Source organism: Chiloscyllium plagiosum, chromosome 4 (genome assembly GCF_004010195.1).
Source record: "Chiloscyllium plagiosum isolate BGI_BamShark_2017 chromosome 4, ASM401019v2, whole genome shotgun sequence".
NCBI classification, from domain to species: domain Eukaryota; kingdom Metazoa; phylum Chordata; class Chondrichthyes; order Orectolobiformes; family Hemiscylliidae; genus Chiloscyllium; species Chiloscyllium plagiosum.
In genome coordinates this window covers 96,978,183-97,001,870 of record NC_057713.1, presented here as the reverse complement: position 1 = coordinate 97,001,870, position 23,688 = coordinate 96,978,183, and the positions used below count along the sequence as shown (strand labels likewise).

General features: G+C 40.5%; 1 protein-coding gene across 7 annotated transcripts in view; it reads left to right on the top strand.

Annotated features, from left to right (window-relative positions):
• Positions 1–23,175, top strand: part of zhx2a (zinc fingers and homeoboxes 2a) — a 103,312-nt gene extending 80,137 nt beyond the window's left edge. For 5 of the 7 annotated variants that reach the window (XM_043688674.1, XM_043688669.1, XM_043688670.1 and 2 more), the window contains 3 exons: positions 2,667–2,755; positions 13,878–16,705; positions 22,403–23,175. In XM_043688674.1, the coding sequence (XP_043544609.1) occupies positions 14,057–16,705; positions 22,403–22,414 (2,661 nt within the window). In that variant the 5' untranslated portion in view covers positions 2,667–2,755; positions 13,878–14,056 and the 3' untranslated portion in view covers positions 22,415–23,175. The remainder of the gene's footprint in view (positions 1–2,666; positions 2,756–13,877; positions 16,706–22,402) is intronic. The other 2 variants (XM_043688675.1, XM_043688672.1) reach the window with 1 other exon arrangement.
• The last annotated feature ends 513 nt before the right edge of the window (positions 23,176–23,688 follow it).

Genomic DNA, 23,688 nt, shown 5'->3' with positions numbered 1-23,688 from the left:
TCATTTCCCCTCCTCCCACCTTGTCTCAGTCAAATCCATCGAATTCAGCACCGCCTTCCTAACCTGCAATCTTCTTCCCGACCTCTCCGCCCCCAACCCAGTCTGACCTATCACCCTCACCTTGACCTCTTTCCACCTATCACATTTCCGACGCCCCTCCCCCAAGTCCCTCCTCCCTACCTTTTATCTTAGCCTGCTGGACAAACTTTCCTCATTCCTGAAGAAGGGCTTATGCCCGAAACGTCGATTCTCCTGTTCCCTGGATGCTGCCTGATTGGGAAAGGAGTATAGCAGAAAAGATGGTTAATGAACAATAGGAAAGGTACAAGAAAATATTTTATGACTCGCAACAAAGATGGATGCCAGTGAGGAAGATGGATTCAGAAAAGGGGACAGACAAAGCTAGCAGAGAAGTTAAAAATAGAATCAAATTATATGTTGTTTTTTTCTCAATTCAGTAAAATTAGTGGTAAATCAAAGTTTCAGCAGCCAGCAAAAGATCACAGAAAAGAATAGAGGGTAAACTAATGAGTAATATAAAAATGGACAGACTGAGCTGCTTAAATATTTAAAATGGAAGGGTGAAGCCACAGGGATCCTAGGTCCCTTAGAGAATGAGGCTGGGAATAATGGGAAAACATGGAAATGGTAGAGTAGTTGAACAAATTCTTTGCATGAGTCTTCTTGGTAGAGGAATTGAATGGCATTAAAAAAGTAACAAATGAATAAACACTGTTTAGTCAGCAACATATACTCGTAAAATATAGAGGTGACATACCCCGTTTAAGTTGTAGCACAGCTGAAAATCACTGCTGTAGTTGTGTAGCACTTACCCATGGCAATTTATTTTCTAGCAACCAGTCTAAAATTATCCTTCACTCCCAAAGACTTGCTTCATTTTACTTTTTCCAGGCAACTAACCCTAATCCCAGAGTTGACTTCACACTCTCAGTATTCTGGAGATTCTGTCCGTCCAGCCCAAGCTAAATAAGTTATTTCCGCCTCCTTTTTAAATCCCCACAAAACTTCAGTCTTTCAAATTAGAATGCAAGTCGCCACCTGCATACTGCATATTGAGCAAAAGAGTTGATGTTTTCTCTGCTTCATCTGCACAACTGCCTATCATATACTCGTGTCACTCTGGCCACATCCTGACTTGGGTATTGAGAGTTTCATGGATGTGTTATAAACTCTGCAACCCAATACTACAGTGGATTGCTGTGGACTATCTTCCTTTCCCAAAGCCCATCTCCTTGGCCATGTGAGTCACATGGGCCTTGGATCCTGGAAGAAACACTAGTTAGCTGGTCTTCAGATTCTCAACTCTTTTCTCTCTCAAACTTATATGGACAGTTCAAAGTATAATGGTTTTGAAAACCTGACATTCCTAATGCCTGTCTTTGAGACTTTGAGACTAATAGTACACCCAAACGGAGTACAGCACAACTGCTTTTGCTGTTATATACAAGTGTGGACACTTCATGCCATCTTTTTAGTAAGGTGACCTAGATCTCCCTGTAACCTTTAACCATCAAGCTACCTACATTTATTGTGGAGGATTCCGAATGGGTCAGATGATACTTCATTCTTCTCGGCTTACCTTGACTTTAAAGACAGATCTCAAAAACTAACAATCATAAATTTCATATCTGAGCCAGATGCATTTTTTACGACTGATGTTTTTATTCCAGACTTAGTTAATTAACTGGATTCACCTTCCCCAGTTGCCAACAAGATATTTAAAATCCAGTGCTTACGTGATCTTTAGTCAAGGCTCTGGACTTTGGGTGTTCAGTAGTGTTTCCCCTTTCCTTGTCATTTCCACTTTGAACAGGTCGCTGAAGAAATATTGACCTGAGAGTTTTTCAAATCAGTAAGTAAAGCAATGGGCATAAACCTGGAACCTATGCTATCCTCTGCACCTGTCAGTAAAACCCAAATATGCTTGTTTAACTAACCAAGTACAATAACACTGCTTTCCGAAAGCAAATTCAATAACAACTTTCAAAGGAGAATTGAATATGAGCTAAAGGAGAAAATGTACTGTGTTGTGAAATAGGGCATATTGAGTATTTTAAGATATTTTAAAGAACTGTGTCAAAAGTGCCTTGGCCTGAGTGGTCTTCTGTGTTACATGGTTCTATAGTGTCAAGAGTTCATTAGGTCTTGGATGCACTGCATCACAGTGACATACTGCAATGGTCAAGGGTTCAGCACGTAGGAGCTTTCAACTCCATAACACTACCGCATGTTGTAGGAGTTTTCATCAGAGCTCTTCTCGAGAGTAAGAGAGGTTCTGCGTAGAACTTCCCCTTGAAAAAGTTCTGCTTCAGTGACAGCATCAATGTGAAGCAATGCAACGATCCCATTGTTCTCATTCATGACATCACAGGTAGCATACTTTACAACAAGCAACATTCTCTACAAAATGTCTGCATCTTACCAGCTGTAAAGAAACAGAAGGTGAAAGGATTATATTGGAATACACTTGCACGTGAATCTGTATTTCTTAACTTTTCGATGTGCAGCGTGATCCTCAATAAGATAATATTGTACAATGATAAAAGAGTAGAAATGCATTTTCAAAATTTAGTCTGACTCATGCATGCAAAGTTACAGCTTCTCTACAAGTTCCCCATCAAATTAATTGGGATCCTTTCTCTTAGCAATTATGAATCGAGTCATCCGTTGCTGATACCAGTGAAGTGGTCCAGTCACAGACTTGGGGAGATGAGCTAATTAAGACTATGAATAGGTAAGAAGTTTCCCATTTTCTTCCTCCCTCTCTTCTGCATGCGCCCCCACACAGAGACATGGTCAGGCGCACAGAGGCACACGCACAGGCACCCTCTAATTGATGAAAGGGCACTTTCAATATGAATTACTTTTATCTACAGTTTGCAATGCAACCTACAATGGCAGCAAGTGAGGCATACATATGTTGAACCTAGTGTGGGCACTTTTCTAATGGTTTGTTTTATAATAACTACACCACAAGAAAATACAATTTTAAAATTAGCTTTTATCCCAGTAGTACATGAATTCCCTTTTTGATTCAAAACCTCAGTGGGATGGATAGAATTTGATGGTTGGGGTGATTTTGAGGACTTATGGGAGAGGACAGGAAATTAGAGTTAAAGTCCAAGATCAGACATCTTCATATTGAAAAAATGAGCAGATCTATAGATTACAGGGGAACCTCGATTATCCAAATGTGATGAGCGGGCACTATTTTGTTTGGATAATCAATTATTCAGTTAATCGATTAAATGCCTCTCCTCTGGGGCTCCATATTTTTAAAGTCTGCTCCCCGTTCAGGAGACTGCAGCAGCACACAGCCCCCCCAAACCCGTCCAGCACCGCCCCCGCCCACTCTCCAGGGCAGCCCGACTGGACACTAACAATAAGACTGCTGCTGCCTTTGTGGGGTAAGTCTCCAAATAACGCGTGCATGCGCACACACACACACACCTTTTTACTGCAGCTTTTTGACAGGTTCCACGTTTGTCCTGTACAGGACAATGTTGGAGAGATTATCTGGGCAACGGGGGTGGGGGTTGTTAGGGTACACTCCTCTAGATCTTCAGGGAAAGTGTGAGGAGAAAGAAAGGGCCGGAGGTCAGTAAGTTGGAGATGGTGCCTGTTTAATCACTGTACACAAAAGACGCAATCACTGCTGGAAACACATCTTTGATGTGATGTTTCTATCGGGACCTCGAGATCTCCAATGGATAATCCAATTCTCAGAAAAGTTGTGTTCAGATTATAGAGGTTCCTCTGTACATGTTTACTCCTATTCCTATTTTTTGTGTTATTGTGTCAGTCTGCAGTTGAGACAAACAGATACGTTCACATAAACCTCAAGCCCACTTGAACAAAATTGTTAGAATTGTTTCAGTTATCACTGGCCTAATTTGTTTGAGGCTCTGTCTATTAGAAGGCTGGGTCCCTGAATGATGGATTAACATCTAGCAAGGCAAGCAATCCACCCTATTGGAGGGGAAAAGCCAGTATTTTCCTGCACCCCTTCCATTCCTCCTATCTTACATTACCAGTTCTGGTTGGGAATAGTGGAGGTGGAGGTTGATGCTGATGGCCAATCTGTATCCCCTCGCACTGGAGAGGCAATGGCTTAGTTGTATTATGATTGGACTGTTAATCCTGAGGCCTGGGTAAAGTTCTCAGGACCTGGATTCTAATCCTGCCATGGCAGATGGTGGAATTTGAAGTCTATATCAGGAATTAAGAGTGTATTGATAGCCATGAATTCATTAAGTTTTGGAAAAACCCATCTGGTTCAGTAATGTCTAAAGGTCAAATGTCCTTTAGGGAAGGAAATTGCCATCCTTACCTGTTCTTTCCTACATTGTGACTCTACAGCAATGTCGTTGACTCTTAACTGCCCTCTGGGCAATTAGGGATAAACAATGAATGCTGGTGTAGCCAGCAATGCCCTCATTTCATGATTGAAACTTTTTTTAAAAGGACTTTAATATCAGATTAACCAATAGCACCACTCTTCAGATTTAAAAAACAATGGAAGAAACTAGGTCCCTGAATCTATCAGTGAAGAAGAATCCTTAAGGGATGAAACCAGCCCCATAAACCAGACGTAAACATGCTACATGACTGGTTCAGTTATTCATCTAATTGGCAACTGGTTTTGAATTAGGAGACAGTGATTGTAATTCCGAAAAGCTCAGCATAACTGTTTTGGGGGATGCCTGTTATCTTCAGGTTAGGGACTGATCTTCCGGTTTGTACTGGAGTCTCTGAAGCGAGCCTCTGATAAAAATTCGATCACCATGGGTCTACCCACAAATTGGTGAGACCATTAAAGTTGTAACTGTGTTTGAACATTTGCAGCTATTTGCATTAAAATAACTATTTGCTTATATATAAACAGCTAGTTACAAAGTCATTATTTTTTTTAGATGAGTTTAATGTAACTAATGTAGAAATGTTATACCAATGACATTCAGTTGTTTGCTTACTGTTCTAATAAATTTGTTTTGCAATTTTCAAGTAGGGTCACTTAGTATGTGTGTCTACCATTTTTGACAATTTGAAGGATTTTGTGAAGACCTGTGATAAACATTGGAGCTACACTAATCCTCATTTGAAACAGAGTCAGTACACATACTCTCATTCAAATAAACATAGTATAAAATATGGAGTTGGCAAATCTTGAATTGGGAAGCAAAGACCCATTGTTCAAAAGGTGAAGAAAAGAGCTACAAGTTTAAAATGTTAGATATGGTCCTTGGTTGAGCTGAGCCAGATACATCTATACTAAATTAATGAGGTGCTGGAGTTCTGAAATAAAAACAAAGTGCTTGAAAAACTGAGTAAGATAGTAGTGACTGTGAAGCAGAGTTACCAGTTTGAGTCCAATATGACTCTTCTTTGGAGCCAGACAAGGAGGAGGAGCAAATAGAAAATGGTGAGGGCGCGCAGAGATAAAGTCAACTGGAGTGCAAAATATAAGAGAGGAGGATATAGTTCAAGAGTATGTGGTCCTTCATCTATATCTCTCCTCTACTACATTTTGCACTTTCTTTGCCTTTGCTCTGGATGCCCTTACCATCTGTTTCACATGCTCCTCCTTTAAGTCCATATGCTGTTGAAAAAATTATCACTTTTAAAACCCCCTCCAGTACCAAATAAGGGTCATAATGCACTTGAAGCGTTAACTCAGCATCTTTCTTCACAGATACTCAGCAGGCCTGGCAGTTTCTCAGATTTGTATATTTTTATTCCTACACTAATCAAACTGGATTAAGTCAAAAGGTTTTAGGTTTTAAGTTGCGACATTCCCTTTTCTTTTAAAAGCATATCGTTTCAGCTTGTGAAGAAATCGAAAACCGGTGGTGGGGATAGACCAGAGTCCAAATATTGGCTTGCGTTGTAGTCTTTGGCACAGCAATTTCTATTGTTCACATCTGTTCTCAGTTCTAGCTGGCAGAGTCCATTTCAGTTGAACTAAGGGGGAAAAGAATTGCAAGTTGACACTAAGTTTGTTTCTCCGAAGAAAGCGGTGTTCGGTTGTTTACTGAAAGATCAAGTGTTTATATAGCATCTCCTAACGTAATAAGACTTCTAAAGGAGCATTGTTGAGCGAATTTTGACATCCTGCCACCTTAGGGGAGGTGGAAAAAAGCTTAGTTAAAGAGCCTTTTAATGAAGGATTGTGACATTGAAAAGTTTTGGGAAGGAATTTGTGAGCTTAGGGCCTGGGCTGTCGATTGCACAACTGCCAAATGTCAAACAGATAAAATCAGGGTTGTGCAAAAGGCCAGAATTGGAGAATCATTGAGATATCTGGAGGATTGTAAGGCTGGATGAGATTGCAGTGATGAGGGACAAGGAGAACATGGAGGAAGTTGAAAACAAAGATGACCGGTTTAAAATTGAGGCATTGCTGAATTTGGTGTAAACAAGCTCAGGATTGATGGCTTTATTCTTGATTGAGTACAGTCGGAGTTCTGTGTCTCATTCTTGTCACAACAGTTAAGGAAAGATGTGAAGGCACTAGAAAATAGTTCCGGGATGAGGAATTTCATTTATGTAGATGGGTTAAGGTAGTTGACCTATTTCCCTTGGAAAGGAAAAAGTTGAGAAGAGATTTGATGGAAATATTGAAAATTATGATGGGTACAGATAAACGTCCCACTGGTAGCAAGAGAATATAGCTGACAAAAGGGAAAATGGAGACATGAGAAAATTGTTTACCCAGTGAGTGGTTAGGGTCTGCAGCATCTGCCTGAGTGATGTAAGCAGATTCAAACTAGGCATTCAGTGGGGAATTGCCTCATTATCTGGGGAAAAAAATGTTATTTTATAGGCAGACGGGTGAGGAAGTGGCACAAGATCCATTGCTCACTTGGGGAGGTGACTGGTCTTGCACTGTTAACAGTTCAGCAATTTCTTGAAAATGACGGAATTTCAGTTTTGAATCATTTAATAGAAGTCCTTATTTGCGTGGGGCCAAATGTAGGCTAATTGATGCACGTTATAGAAGCAGTTAAGTCACCTTTTGCCCAACTGCTGCCTATCTGTCTTCACAATGAGGCGAAATCCCCTGTATCCATTTGCACATGATCTAAATCACTGGATAGTAGTAAAGTGACTATTTAGTCCACTTAAGATTATTGATCTAAAAAAGCCTGTAGTTGTTCACCCCCAACCACCACCAATTGAGTTATTTGCAGGCTTCTGTGTGATATTTCCATCTGAATACCATTGAAACAACATGCCCAAAATTGTCTTTCACTTCTTTGAACCTGTGTGTCTGATCTATCAGCCTGAGTCCATAGTCAATCGGTTTGAGTCCGATTGCCAAGTCACCGTGCAGGCTTATGTTCCCCTCAAGTATTGAAGGAGTGCTATGCTGCTGGTGCTATTACTTTTGGGTAAGAAATTAAACCATTGCTCCATTGGTCCTCCCAGGTGAATGCAAGAGGATCCCATGGATTCTCCAAAGATTTGGCTGATTATCTTTTCAGATGACATTATATGGTCACTTCACATTGCAGTTTGTATGCGCCTGCAGTGTACAAATTGGTATCCCTGTTTCCTGCATTACATCAATGACTACTTATTGTGTACGAGCAAGAACTTGCATTCCCATAGATACTTTACTATTAGAAAATGTAGTCATAGCACCTTTGTTGTTTTGTGATATCCTGTGGTCTCACAAGACATAGTATAAAAGCAAGATCCCCTTTGTTTTATAACCTCAGATAATGCTCTGAATTTACCTTCTGTCTAACATTGCTGCTTTAATATCATTCCAAAACCAATTATTTTGTCTTCCGACAGGCTCAAGTAGTATTCTTTGTCACTCTTCAATCCAAGTGTAAAGAAATGCATTCACTGAGACTGGCAGGTTATGAAATGTAACTCTCATTGTGTGTCAGTTGTAACTCGTGGACAGCAACCAGTGTTTTGTAAAAAGAAAAGTACCATGAATTGGCCATGTTTATACCTGTCAACTTGTGACTTATTTTTTCATTTCTGGTCCCCCAAGTATGCAATTTACTATTCATAACTTGTAAACTCCTCCACTTGGTGAGAGCTTATATCTTTATTACTGCTACATTGCTTCTGAACACTATTTAGTTACATGGTTATGATGTATTCAAGCAGTTCAAAAAGCCTTTGTCTTATTTTGCTAAAGCTGCATTTTGCTAGGTTAAGATTATTTTCTGTGACATGCTCAATGAAAATGAAAATGTAAAGTGGCAGTCCCCTCCAATGTTGAGTTGTGATTCTTTGCAATTTGGCATAAGCTGTCTGCATCTGGAATTGGACTTGACTGCTGGCTTCAGGGCAGTGCTGTTCTCCAGCTGGTTCACTGCAGGCACAATACCATATAAATATATCTGTTCCTCTTAAAAGGACAGCCTACTTTTCTAGAGAAAAAAAAGTAATGGTAAACAAATATATTTAAAAATAAGAAGTTAACAATAATATAATAATCATTTGATTCTGTTTCTAAATAGGAATGTGATCAAGGAAAGCAATATTTCTCAGTCTGTGCTTTTGATGTTCACTTGTGGTTAGAACATTAGAATAACTGAATTGACTATCTGCAGAATTGAGATTATTTTCTACACATTCAAAGGTAGAAGGACAATGACTGACTACTGTACTTTGCTGTTTTACACTTCCAAAATATTTGAACATGAGAAAGGGCACTTACACGAGCTAACTTGCTGAAAAACCTTGGTCTAATGGAACTTCGTTTCATCTTAATCTTTTACAGTTCAGATTGCTTGATCTGTTAAACAGGATCATTGTTGTATTTTCACGGTTTATTTAATGGATTCTTTTTCAATGTCTTGATATTTCTGTCCTGGAGAGTTGAAGATTTGCTTTTAAAACATGCATAAATGTCTTTGGTTCTGAATGATTCTGAAGATGCTTTAAGAAGTGAACAATACTTTAATTGGAATAAATTTGTTACTAGCAGCAAGTTGTTTAATATAGCATATTTATATAGATGACTTGGGGATCTGTATAAAGATATTGACTGAATTTTGTGGAGGAAATAATGGAGAAGGTACCAACACTTGTCATTACCAAATAATATATCATCCAGCAATTTCTGATAATCACACATGCAGTGTTTAGCACAGGCGTTGGAAATTAGTACTTGAGTTGTCCTGTTTATCCTGAATCTTCCGTGTTGCATTATCGGAAAGACTTAATATTCAAAGTTTTTGCACATACCCAATATACTGTGGGTTCCCAAATCATAGATTGTTGACCCCAAGTAGGATCATGGGGCTCGTTGCAAGCTACAAAGTAACAATGGGAACTGTGAAGCAGAGACTCAGATTTTATAGTCAGTGAGGCCCCTTTAAGTGCCCATGAGTTTTGCCTGTAGTCGTTGCTTAATTAAATGAGCACTGAGACTTGATCACAAACAGCAACACTTGTGTGGAATATACTTGGCCTCTTAGTTGAGTTTTCATGCCCATATCTTTGCCTTTTGAGCCCCTGCTCAACAACTTTCTCCCCTTACCTCTCCCTCATTTCCCCCCCCAACCTCACATCTCACCCACCCAGATTTTCAGGAACTACAATAAAAACACCAGAATAGGTTAGGGCTTGTCCATTTAAATGCAATTGAATTTTAAATAGAATGATGAGTCTTGATGCAGCTGCAAGATGACCAGCAGCATTTTCTAAACAAAACGTTAAAAGAGCATGTCTTGTTTGTTCAGATTTTAATCATTATTGCAGATTTTCTTTTAGATTATATTTTTGTTACCTCCCTTACTACTCCTGCTCCTCTCTGAATTCCATCCTTCTTTCCTTCCTATATTTTGCCTTCTGTTTATAATTTGAAATTCAAGTTAATGTGCAAATTGATTTCTCCTGGTTCACAATCTGCATGTTCAGTAAGGATTCTTCAGTCTGATTAAAGAAATACAGTACATCATTACTTCCCTGTTCAGACATAGCCCCAGTAGAGGGCACCACACTCCTTTGATCCTTGAATTAAAGCAAGTTGCAGTGCAGGAGACTGCATAAAGTCATTGAGCAACTGCAAATGTAAAGAACAATGAGCATTTTTTTTTGTTTTTAGTCAATTTTGCCTACAAATTCCAGACCTGATATGAACCTCTGATACCTTTTATTTGTAGGGAAGCTGTAGATTATAGAAATCGCCAATAATCTGCAGTGGTGATGATCTGTTTTTCTCGCATAAAGCCAAGAGTATGGTGCTGGAAAAGCACGGCCGGTCAAGCAGCATATGAGAAGAAGGAAAATCACCATTTCGGGCAAAAGCCCATCATCAGGAATGAGGCTGGGAGCCTCGGGGGTGAAGATATAAATGGGAGGGGGGTGGGTCCGGGGGGAAGGTAGCTGAGAGTGCAATAAGTAGATGGAGGTGGCAGTAAAGGTGGAGAGGAGGGTGGAGCGGACAGATGGGACAGGTCATGGGGACGGTGCTGAGCTGGAAGGTTGAAACTGGGGTAAGGTGGGGTGAGAGGAAATGAGTAAACTGGTGAACTCCATATTGATGCTATGGATTTGGAGTGTCCCGAGGTGGAAGATGAGGTGTTCTTCCTCCAGGCATTGGATGGTAAGGAGTGGTGATGGAGGAGGCCCAGGGATTCTATGTCCTTGGCAGAGTGGGAGGGGGAGTTAAAGTGTTCAGCCACAGGGCGGTGGGGTTGATTGGTGCGGGTGTCCTGGAGATGTTCCCTGAAGCGCTCTGCATAAAGTTAACTCATTGGGTATTCTCATCCATTCAGTTTGGGATGGAACTAAAACCATAACTGGAAAAATAATAACTCACAAGAAACAAATGGGTTTAGAGTACACAGAGGTCATTTCTCCCCCCCCCCCCCCCCCCCCCCCCCCCCCCCCCCACCTCCCACCGCTGCTGACCCCAGGTTATGGTAGCCCCAAGTTAATCCTTAAAACCTTGCTGTTTCACCGTAGTTTCATGTCACCCTCTGTCTCAAATATTTGTGCAATTTCCTCTAACAAGGTAGAAGAATCGGCCACGTTCTGGCAAAGCGTTCCTTGTTCTACCAGTTGTCTTAATGTGAAAAAGTTGTTCTTGTATCTTTTCTCTGCTTCAGTAATAAGTTTATACTAATGACCTCTGATCACTGTCTCCCCAGCTGGAGGATTTTTTTAAATCATGCAGTGCAAGAAAACTAAAATAATATTTTAAAGGAAGGAATGAACTTCTCTTAATGCAAAATGTTTAAGGCATTTCAAAGTGCTTACAATCTGTGGTATACCAATGAAATGCAGTCACTGTTTTAATATATGCAGCCAATTCTTGCATTACAAGATCTCAAACAGCAGTGAGATAATTGACTTTTGTTTTAAACTGGTGTTCATCAAGTGCACACTTATTAAATCACATCTTCATCCTTTGTAATCAAGTGAAAATTTTTTTTCATCTCACCACTGTTCATAATCTGAATTTCCCTTCTTGCAGCATTATGGTACATCTATACGCCGTATGTAGCTTTAACATTGTTTCTGTAATAGCTGTGCCAGATTATATTGTTGCAATATGTAGTTCTTCTCCTGATGGCCTCCTAGCATTGATTTGCTTTATGTATTCCTGGTCCATTTCCTTTAACATGATGTGCTCCCTAACACAGTGAAGGATATGAAGATAGGATTTGGTCTTTGCGAAAGATGTTCATTTGGTCCACTCCTAGGTAGATTCATCTGCAACAGGCAGATTGTTGAGGAACAGCTCTGGGCTGGTTGTCCAAGTCTGGTGTTCGATGCTTCATCAGCTTTTGCAAGCATGGTCTGATAATTTGTCCTCTTTGAGGACTTGGCTGATGATGCAACTGAGCCATTCTTGGAGATGAATGTTGAAGAGTTCTGCCCAGAATACGTACCTTTGCTACTTTCAGTGTTTCCTTCGAGTGGTGGTGTACCTGGAGAAATACTGATTAATCAGCTGCAGATGCTAATTAGCAAAAAATTTCCTTGCTCACGTATGACCTGAAAACAAGAGACCTCATGTTGTGCAGAGTGACTGATGAGGGTTCCCAGTTCCCAGTTGTCCTTTGGGGCTGTTTGCTCCCAGCGAGCAGGAAACTAAGCTTACACAATTACCAGCCTTAGATATCTCCTGTCCCATCTGTAAGACAGACCCATCACTTGTATCCAACTCTCACATCAGCTATTTACCCCACTTTATTTTGCAGAAATAAATCAAAGGAGGAGGTTTCTTACCTCATTGGACTAGGAACAGACTGATTGATTGTAAAAGGGGTTTCCCACCTTGATTGCATCCATTGTTGCTATTTGGGTCTATCCTGAAATAGATAAAAATACCAAATTATATTTCTTTATTGCTTTTATGTTTCTCTCTGAACTGCATATTCTCCACTTCTAATTCATCTCCATTGTAATGTACACCAAGTCCTGTCAATGTACAAACGTATGAATTAGGAGCATAAGTTAGTCATTCAGCCCCTCACGCCTGCCCTGTTATTCCCTAAGATCATGGCTGATCTAATTACACTGGGTTTCTACCTACTTTGCAATAATCTTTCACACCCTTGCTTATCAAGCACGCATAAGAATCTATTAAAGCAGGTAACTAAAAATTTGGTCAGTGAGGTAGATTTTAAGAGGTCTGTTTATGGAAGGAAAGATGTATGGCAAGATTTAAGCAGGGAACTGCAACATTTACTACTTAAGCCTCTGAAAGCATAGCACCAAGGATACAGATGGTGGTCAGGTATGATGCAAACATCCAGAACCGTGAAAGGTGCGCCTAATGTTTTAATACACCCCAACACATCTGGTAAAAAAATGCATTTAAAACATTTCCTTAGGATTCAAGTTCAACTGTTTTCAGTTGTATCTCTGCTTTTATTTACCCCTATATTACATCCTGCTATTTTTGTACCTCGTGTTTATCTAGCTTCTTGGTAAATACATCTGTACTTCTCAACTCAACCACTCCCTACGGTAGCAAGGTGCACATTCACACCACTCTGGGTGGCGAAGTTTCACCTCAATTCCTGATATAATTATTCTGGCCTTTGAGACCTAGTTTTAGATTCTACTCTCAAATACAAACATTTTCGCCATGTCTGCCCTATTGAACATAAATTTAAAGACCTTTCGTAAAACTGATTTTGGCTGTTTGTCGATATATTGGTTATGAAAGCAAAGTGTGCACAGCATTCATAATTTGCCTTGGAATAGTAGACTTTCCACTTGTATAAAATATCAGAGCTGCATATCACACTATTGAAGTTGGATTGTCCTTTTGAAGTCAAAGTTGGGGCAACTAAAATGCATAACTCTGCATCTTACTCACCTTCACCACAAACTAATATAACCTATGACTGTTTAATGTAGCCATTTGGTGGTACTTGTTCCATTCCTCAGTGCTGACTTTTTGCTTTAAAGAAAATAAATGTGCCTGAACTAGAAGGATGCCAACGAAAATTGGATAAAGTCAGAAGTCGCAACAACACCAAGTTATAGTTCCAACGGGTTTATTTAAAATTGCAAGTTTTCGGAGGGATGCTTCTTCAGATGATTTCACCTGACGAAGGAGCAACGCTCCAAAAGCTTGTGATTTTAAATAAGCCTGTTGGACTGTAACCTGGTGTCGTGTGGCTTCTGACTTTGTCCACCCCAGTCCAACGCCAGCATCTCCACATCAATGAAAGTTGGCACCTACATAACTTTAAATAGTCCTAAGGAAATTCAGATGGTCCTAATAAACAAACACCACTCTAAACCCTTCATTCATTTGGACTGGTATGCCAGATATATTAGCAGGACCGTTCTAATCAATTGTTCATGGTTGTACAGGTTTTGTTTTAATTTAAAAACACTCAATCAAGTGTTCTATATTGCAGGTTAAATTCTCCTGTGATGTGGGCCAACAAATCTGCTAGCTGGAGCTGATGGTAATAAGTGAAATCTTGAGTTCAGCAAACTGGAATAGTTCTGGACGTACTTTCCCAAAGAGGCCACTGGTCTATAGAGGTTTTAAATACCAACTTAGCCAGCTGCCACTCCTATTATCAGACTGCTCATGGCTAGTAAACGCAAGTCGACAACTCCTTGCATGGTTCGCGCCACAGATGTCTTGGAGCAGGAACCAGATTTGGAGATGGATGGAAATGCAGGTGATGGGTCTCCTCACCAACTGTCGGATGAAAGTTGGCCAGCAGATAATGGGATAAATGACCAGGATCATCCAGTTTTAGAGAAAACTGCCTTAGACAATCAACAGACCAAGAAACTAGAAGGAGGCTACGAATGTAAATATTGCACCTTTGAATCACAGGACTTGAATGAGTTTACAGAACATGTTGATACTATACACCCAAATGTTATCCTTAATCCATTTTACGTCTGTGCGGTCTGTAACTTTACAACAAAAAGGTACGATACCTTCACTGATCATAATGGTAGACATCACCAAGGTGAAAATAACTTCAAGTTGAAGTTGATAAAACGCAATAATCAGACTATTCTTGAGCAGACTATTGAAGATTCCACTAACAGTGTGAATGCAGATAGAGAGGAAAATCCTCCAACTGGAATCTCAATTAGTAAAACTCCAATCATGAAAACAATCAAAAACAAAGCAGATAGTAAAAGAATCAATGTGTTGTCACGAGTAAAAGATGAATATGATGCTACGCAAGCAAGCAAGACAGAAGGGAATAGCACTGACGTTACTCACAATACTAATAGTGGATTGCTAATTCCAGAAACAGTGATTAAGGATGGAGTGCCTCATGTAATGCCATCTATACAACCACCACCAAACATCAACTTAATACCTAAAGTCATGATTCCCATGCATGGCACAAAATATAATGCTGCAATGGATGTTAACAAAAGCCTCATAGGTTCCTTTAATAAATTCCCCTACCCTACTCAGGCAGAACTATCTTGGTTGACAGCTGTCTCAAAGCATCCGGAAGAACAAATTAAAATATGGTTCTCAACCCAGCGTCTTAAACACGGCATCAGTTGGGCTCCCGAGGAAGTGGAAGAGGCCAGAAAAATGATGTTTAATGGCACCATTCAGACGCCAACAATCACTGTTGTACCAGCACAGGTGCCATCATCCACGAAAGGCACGCACCAGCATGTTATCCAGACAGGAGTGCCCTGCCAGTTAGTTGGTCAGACAGGCATCGTATGGACACAAGTCGCAAATGGGTCAACAGTATCCTGTTCTCCCATCGCATTGGCAGTGGCAGCCAGCTCAAACCAGTCCGTGTCTCAGAAGAGGAGTTTGCCGCCCTCTCAAGTAACCGGAGACCCCAAACGTGCAAACGTAGTCCAGGTTTGTCAGCTCGCGTCACAGGGGAATTCGGTTGTGTTTTCTCCTGGGGCTTCAGATGTAAACACGAATCGCAAGAAGACCAAGGAGCAAATGGCAGAACTGAAGGCCAGCTTCGCCATCAGCCAGTTCCCCGATGATGAGGAGGTTTACCGGCTCATGCAGGTGACTAAACTCTCCAGGGCAGAGATCAAGAAGTGGTTCAGTGATAATCGCTACCGGACACAAAAGGGCCACTCTAGCCATGCTGCTACAGAAATTGTGGTCACCATCCCCCAGGATCCTCCTCCTGGGAGCCACCCAAATCGTAAATATGGATGGAATAGTTACTCTGATTTTGCACCGCAGAAATTCAAAGAGAAAAGTATTGATCAACTGAAGGTGCTTGAGGAAAGCTTTCAATATAGTTCCTTCCCAACGGATGAGGAAAAAGAAAGATTAAGGTCAGAGTCCAAACTAACCAGGAGAGAGATTGACGCTTGGTTCTCCGAGAGGAGAAAACTGAGAGACTCGCTAGAAGGTGGGATTCTAGAAACGAGCAAAGTACCCCTCAGCCCAGATGTGAAACCAGAGTCTATTAAATCAGAAGGGCAAGAGGTAGTTGACAATAGTCACACAAAAACCTCCCATTTGGGTCCACATTATCCAGGTAAGCCCGGAACCCCTCCTCCAAACACAGGAATACAGCATATTAAAACAACTAGTCCAATTGACAAGACTCATAAGAAAAGTCAGGAACAGCTGCACATCCTAAAGAGTGCATTTGTACGTACACAGTGGCCAACAGTAGAGCTATATGACAGTTTAGCAGTGCAGAGTGGGCTGCCAAGGAATGACATTGTACGTTGGTTTGGTGACAACAGATATGCAATTAAAAATGGCAACTTAAAATGGCTTGACCAGTACCAAAGAGCAAATACAGAAAGTCACAATGGCCAGAGTAACCTCAATGGCAATGAACGAAGGGGAAATAGCAGAGGACATAAAGCAGCTGGTGTTTGGGGTGCAACAGGTCATTCCACACACAGCCGGGCTGGTAAAACCATCCTATTACAGTATTACTTACGACACCGACAGCTAAGGGAGGAAGACCTTGATGAGTTGGTTTCAAAGTCCAACATGAGCTACGAACAGGTCAGGGACTGGTTTGCAGAAAAGCAAACAGAAGATGCCATGGACACATCAGAGAGCAATAGCAGAGATGGCCAGTTTAGTGATGAGGATGAGGAGTGGGGTGAGGTAGAGGACATCAGTGAGAGGGATGAAAATGTTGCCTCTGAACTCACAGGCAGCTGGGCACACGCAACACAGTGTGGCTCAACGGAGTTTAATGAACTGGATTCTGAAAGCATGTCTGCTGAAAAATTCCACAATATAGCTAAGGTAAATTACTTACATGTTTAACTTGATGTCCACTGCCACTCATGTAGTTGATTTCTTTAAAGAGCTATGTTGAGACTGTATTGTACCATATCTTGTGAAACTAAGGACATTAGAGAGATAGAAATAGACCATTAGCCCTTCAAATCAGCTCCACTATTCAGAAATTATAATTGATGTCCTACTTCAACTACACTTTCCTATGTTATTGTACTATCCTTTGATTCCCTTTAATATCTAGAAATCTGTTAATTTCTGAGTTTAGGATACTTGATTGAGCATCCACGATTCTCTGGGGTAGAAAATTTGAAAGGTTTGCAGCCCTTTGAAGAAATTTCTGTTTACCTTTGCCCTAAATTGACAGCCTATCCTGGCAAATCTGTCAAAATGTCCTGTGTAAGCTGCATAATTGCAGAGCAACCTGAGCCTTCATCTGTAGACAAAGCACATTTCAGCCCCTCTGCATTAGCTGTGCGCACAACCGTGAAAATCATCTCTAAGGCCTGCAGACGTCTTTCTATCTGTCTCTTTTCCCCCTGCCCCCAATCTGTCTCTCCCTCTGTCTGTGGTCAGTGTCTGTCTCTCCTCCCCTGAACACTAAATTGCTCAGTCACTCTGTCTGTCTCTCGCTGTCTGGCGCACATGCTCTCGCCCTCTCTCTGTCACTCTCCCTTGCTCTGTGTCACTCTCTCACTCTGTGTCTGTGTGTCTCTCTCTCTCGCTCTTTCTGTCTCTCACTCTGTGTGTGTGTGTGTGTGTGTGTGTGTGTGTGTGTGTGGTGTGTGTGTGTGTGTGTTTCTCTGTCTCTCTGTCTGTCTCTCTCTCTCTGTCTGTCTCTCTCTCTCTATCTCTCTCTCTCTGTCTGTCTCTGTCTCTCTCTGTCTCCTAGTGGTCACCTAGCATTGTAGATAGTAAACTTCCATAAAGAACTATTGAAATAAATACAGGTATCTTGTGTATCTCGATTGACCTTTTGAATTCTTTATGCCTGCACTGACTAACTGTCAACAATTTCATAAAAATGTACATCAGAGTTTTCAGTCCATTCTCAACACTCTGGTAGTTATCCAATTTGTCCCACTACCAATTCTTTCCTCCATAGCTCGATTTCTTTTCTTTCAAGGGATTGCTCCATTCCTTTTTGAAAGTAACAATTAAATCTCCTTCCACCACCCTTCCATGCGATGCATGCCAAGTGATAAACACACTGTGCTTTCATTTTTTAAAAATAATTTCCCAATGTGATTGCAACTTAGGTAATGGAAATTTATATCAAACTTAGAATCAGAACATCCCTTAACATGAATTGCTGAAGAAAATAGCAAACATTTTGTTTAGCTAATGATTGAAGACAAAGCACAGTAGGTTAGAATTGAATCTATGGAAGAGAGAGAGGCTGAAGGACTGCTTAATCCAAAGGCTGAAATATGCCTCAAGTGCATTTGGCAAGCTCATTATGAGTGCAGTCATCCCCTATTTGAACATTAAAATAAAAACACTTATTTTAAAAAGGTGTAATCATATAGTCAAGAATGGTGTTGAAGTTTCTTGCATTCATAAGCACAACAGCAATTAACGTTTATGTCACATCTTTGCCATGTGTTCCAAAGTGCTTTACACGCACATCAAATTTAATTGCTTATGTCCTGTCAGGTTTCCCCCTCTAAGGGCAAAAACAAACTTACTTTACTATTGTCAACCATGGTGAGCAGAGAGTTTGTTTCGGTTTTAAATATGGAATTGCTGTCAAGCAATGTGCACCACCGTCCTGAACACACCCTATGCAGAGATTGCTCCAGACATTATTTCCTGCTATCGTTTTATTTTATTACACGCAATGTGGGTATCCCTGGCAAGTCAGCATTTATTGTCCATCTTAATTGCCCCTGAGAAAATGATGTTGAGCTGCCTTCCTGAACACTGCTGTCCATGGAGTGTAGCTACACCCACAGTTCTATTAGGAAGGGAGCTTCAGAATTTTGCCCCATTGGTAGTGAAGTAACAACAGTGCAATTCTCAGTCAGGATGGTGTGCAGGTTTGGAGGTCATGTATTCTCATGTATCTGCTGCCCTTGTCTTTCTAGGCGCTAGGCATCACTGGGTTTGCAAGGTGCTGTTAAAGGAGACTTTGTGAGTGCTGCACTGTATCTTTTCTATGACAAATGCTATAGCCAGTAGGTCAATAGTTCTTATTGATGTGCGCTATGCCCTCTTTTGTAGCAGTAATCTTCTGTTCTCGGTGACATCTTCCTAAGACTCCCCGATTATGTTGAACCTTGGGAAACCATTTAGTATCTTGTCCTGCACAAATACGTGTTGCACTTTCCAGCTTTCAGTGTGGTGCTTTCTTTATGCAAGTGTCAATTCTGCAAAAGTGCTATTAGGCACATTGTTAGCATTCAATTAGAGTGATTTAGAAATGGCACACATTGTATAGTAGGAACCAGATGTAAACAATTGATCAGTTGATGGCATTCTCACCCCTCTCAGCAGGCTAAGTATTCAAAATCTGCTTCAGAGGCTTGAACATGTAAGATTAGATTGGCATTCTGATATTGAGGGAGTGCTAGATTGTTGGTGGTGCCATCTTTTTGAACTGTTGAACCAAGGGCTCTTTGACAGTATGGGTGACACTGTTCATGAGAAAAGACAGGGTATGGACTTTATGCCTATTGTCTATGCCAATATGTATCATTTTATCCAACGATGCTAAAAAGTCACCATCCTGGGGTGGTTTTGTCCAGAAGCTGGACTAACCACATAAATATCATAAAATCACTGCAGTGTGGAAAGAGGCCATTCTGCTCATCGAGTCTGCACCGACTCTCAGAGCATCCCATCCCACCCCAGCCCCCCTATCCTATCCACCTAGCCTCCATTTCCCTCAACACTATGGACAATTCAGCATGGCCAATTCATCTAACCTGTATATCTTTGTATGTGGGAGGAAACGAGAGCATACAGCATAAACCTGTACAATCACAGGGAGAGCGTGCACATTCCACACAGTCAGTCACCCAAGGCTAGAATCGAACCCAAATCCTTGGAGCTGTGCGATAGCAGTCCGAACCACTGAGCCTCAATGCTTTCATTGTAGCAACAAGAGTAGGGCTAGGAATCCTGCAGTAAGTAATTCCCTGGATTTCCCAAAACCTGTCCACCCATTTTACAAGATTCAAGTCAAGATTGTGATGAAATATTTCCTTTTATTTGTTTGAATACAGCATCAACAACACTCATGAAACATAACATCATCTAGGGTAAAGCAGTGCACTTGATTGGCATACAAATGTTCCCCAAACCAGTGAAAAACAGTAGCAGCTGTGTGCAACACGCCCTGCGGAAATTTACCGAGGCTCCTTAGGCAGCACCTTCCAATCTACCACCTCAATCACCAAGAAAGGCAAAGGCAGTAGATCCTTGGAGATGCCTCACTTGCAAGTTCCCCTCCAAGCCATTTGCCATCCTGACTTGGAAATATATCCTTGTTCCTTCACTTTCACTGGATCAGAATCCTGGAAGTCCTCCCCTAACAGTGTCGTGAATCTATCCACATGAAATGGACTGCAGCAGTTCAAGAAGGCAGCACCTTCTCAATAGCAAATAGGATTGGCAATAATTGCTGTCCCGGCCAGCGACTTCCACATCTCATGAATGAATTTTCTGGGCATATCAAATTGCTTTTAGAACTATCTGTCTGTAAATTGGCTCCTGTTTTTCCTACATTTTAGTGATATCTACATCTCAGTAGTATTTAATTGATTGTAGTGCACTTTGGGATATCCCAGGCCATAAACAACACCTATAGAAATTGTCTTTATAGGGTTCTTTCTCTCCTGTCTCCATCTCCCTTCCCCCAACAAGCACTCCTGGCTTTCATTATTTCCTCCTTGAGTATGTCCTGACCGCAAATACAGTGTGTTTTCTCAAGAAATAATGACAGATGATGCTAACAACTGCAACTTCTGAGACTTTCCTGCTGTGAATGAGTTGAGTTGAAGTCTTAGTTTCTTGGGGAGAAACGGGAAGAATCTCTAATTATCAAAGCCTCAAGTTTTCTCTGGATTGATGCATTGCAGCCCAGATTGTTGGGCTTTTTCCGTTACACATTTCAGATCTGTGATTGGCAGTTTGAAAAGTTTAATTGTGTAGTAGTGTATTTTTGTGGGTGGCACAGTGGTTAGCACTGCTGCCTCACAGCGCCGGAGACCCGGGTTCCCGCCTCAGGCGACTGACTGTGTGGAGTTTGCACATTCTCCACGTGTCTGCGTGGGTTTCCTCCGGGTGCTCCGGTTTCCTCCCACAGTCACAAAGATGTGCAGGTCAGGTGAATTGGCCATGCTAAATTGCCCGTAGTGTTAGGTAAAGGGGTAAATGTAGGAATGGGTGGGTTGCGCTTCGGCGGGTCGGTGTGGACTTGTTGGGCCGAAGGGCCTGTTTCCACACTGTAATGTAATCTAATCTAATCTAAAAAGCAAGCCAACCTTATATGTAAACCCATTAAATCAATATTATTCATAGAAAGTTGCAACCCTGTTGAACAAAGAGTGTTTCCTTCTAAAGAATGATGATTTTGTGGCCAACAATTATATAAAATTTATCTTATGTATTTCAAACCAACTAATCAATCCCAGTATTTATCCTTCACACAAGACTCCTTCCATTTTACTTCATCTCATTCTATAAACAGATCCTTCTATTCCTTCCCCCTCACATGCTTAGACATGACTTCCCCTTACAACCATCTCTCACCCTTACTTCTAGGTTTGGTGGGATCTGGTTCCTGTTCATGAACATAATCAGGTATCTTTACATGACAAGTATATACAAGAATACCAGATGAGGATTGGACTGTGTATTATGATATCCAGATCCTATTTAGTGCCAAATGTCTCCAGGTCCTCAGTTAAGAAAGCCATTTATGTGAAGTGATTGAAATCTGCAGTCCCCTCTGGAATTGTACCTTCCCCTCTGGGAAATTAAGTCTTTTCAAAAGGCAAACAGAAAAGAGAACAGATTATTCAAGTTCCCATACCTATTAATAATTTCCTTTGCTTTTGGTCATGTACATATTGTCTATGTTTGGTTATCTAGGATAATAACAGTCCTGGATATATTTTATGAACTACTGCAGTCCTTCTGGTGTTGGTACTACCCTTAATATCTCTCTGCCATTACTTTATTTCATCACCATTGAACTTGCCTTCAGCATTGAAAATATAAAATGGGTTAAAGACTAAGGACTTTGGAAAAAAAACATATTGCATTTTCTTGAAACACTTTGAGATGTTTTCTAATTCTAAAGAACCTCTTATGAGGTTGACAAAATTTAAAACTTTTGTTCTTTACTCCTTCTCTGCTCTTTCTCGCACTCCCAAAGACAGTTTATTTTTAGTAATTGTTTTAAACGTTTCCACTTGTTCTTTTCCACTTTTAATTTTGTCCATTTTCTCACAAACCTGTCAGTAGTGTCTTCAACCCAAAGGTCAAGAAACAGATAATAAATATTGGTTTTTGATTTGTTTGTTCGTCTTTTCCCTGCTTGGCTCAGACTGTATAGAAAAAGTTGAGAAGGTGGGCAAGAGGTGGTGAAGCCTCATTGCAACTATCTGTGGCATATGATTCACAAATAGGTTGGCAATATTTGTTGTTGCACTGTGTTTTCAAAGCATGTAATATTTTTTCGTTTCGCCTTCATAGGAAACCAAATGAGAACAGTACTGACATACGTAGCATCATCTGTCTAAAGAAAAGTTACCATTTCTATTCTCTGCAACGCAAAGAAAGTACTCGAGAACTTCGGATCTGACTCTATATTGTGTGAAACAGCAACATTGAGACAGAATGAAGAACTGACTTCCGTTGAAGCATCTTTCAGAGAGCGAGAGATTTGGTTATATCCATAGTGCCAAAGTTTTACTACTGTAATCAAAAGGGTCTTTGTAAATATTTTTTTCTGTTTTTGAACAGATTTGTACAATTTAGGAGTTTTATTACATTTATAATTGGTGAAAGTTAAACTTTGCAGATCAGGGTATGCCCTTAGAGTTCCCAACAGTTTTAGATTATGTAACCACTACCAGACTCTCTTCATTTGACATCTTTTACACTCACTACTTTTACAAAACGGAAATCTGAACTCCTAGCCAAAGAAGGCTGCGATGATTAATGATGAAAATCATGTTCAAGTCCAGTCACATCTTTAGGTCTTTGTATAAAATGGCAGGAAAAGAAGCACATCAGTAGAAGCTTGATATTGTAAGAGGCTACATTTGTATTGTAATGCCAACTGCTCTAGCCAGCCTTCGGTCAGCTAGAGGTGTGCAATATTGACTTATTTATGTCAGCATACTAACATAATTGAAGTTGCAGTAACTTGTTTCCTCCTATCTTTTCGCAAGATTACATATACAAAAGAATAAAAAAAGTGTTGTGCCTAGTTTGAATTTTTGTAATTATTTTTAAAAACTTAGCAAGTGTTCAAGCAGAGTTCACATCGTCGCTCAGTTTCTGAATCAAATACCTGCAAAAGAGCAGCAGTAATGATGGATCACTGGAATTTACAAAGTCTAAACTCACATCTCAACCCTGGTCTCAGCTTACACTTCTTTTACACATGTATGATGTATTTGGTGAGATTTTAACTAATTGAAAATCCACCCACTTGCTTATAATTAAATTAGTACCCATTCGGGGGGTTGGGATATACTCATCATAATTGAGATCTGTCTTCTCATTTAAGAAAGCAATTATTGCAAAGGGCGCAGTTTGAAAATTAAAGCCAGATGTGAAATTTCATACCACTTCTACACTAACAGCAATAGATGCTGGATTAATAAATAACTTTATAACTGAGGTTTAGATTTTTGTTAGCCAAAGATCTGAAGGGATAAAGGGCAAAAGTGGGTGTATGAAGTTAGGTAATAGATTTAATATGATCTCAATTGAACAGGCTGAATGACCTCATCCAATTCTTATGTTCCTAG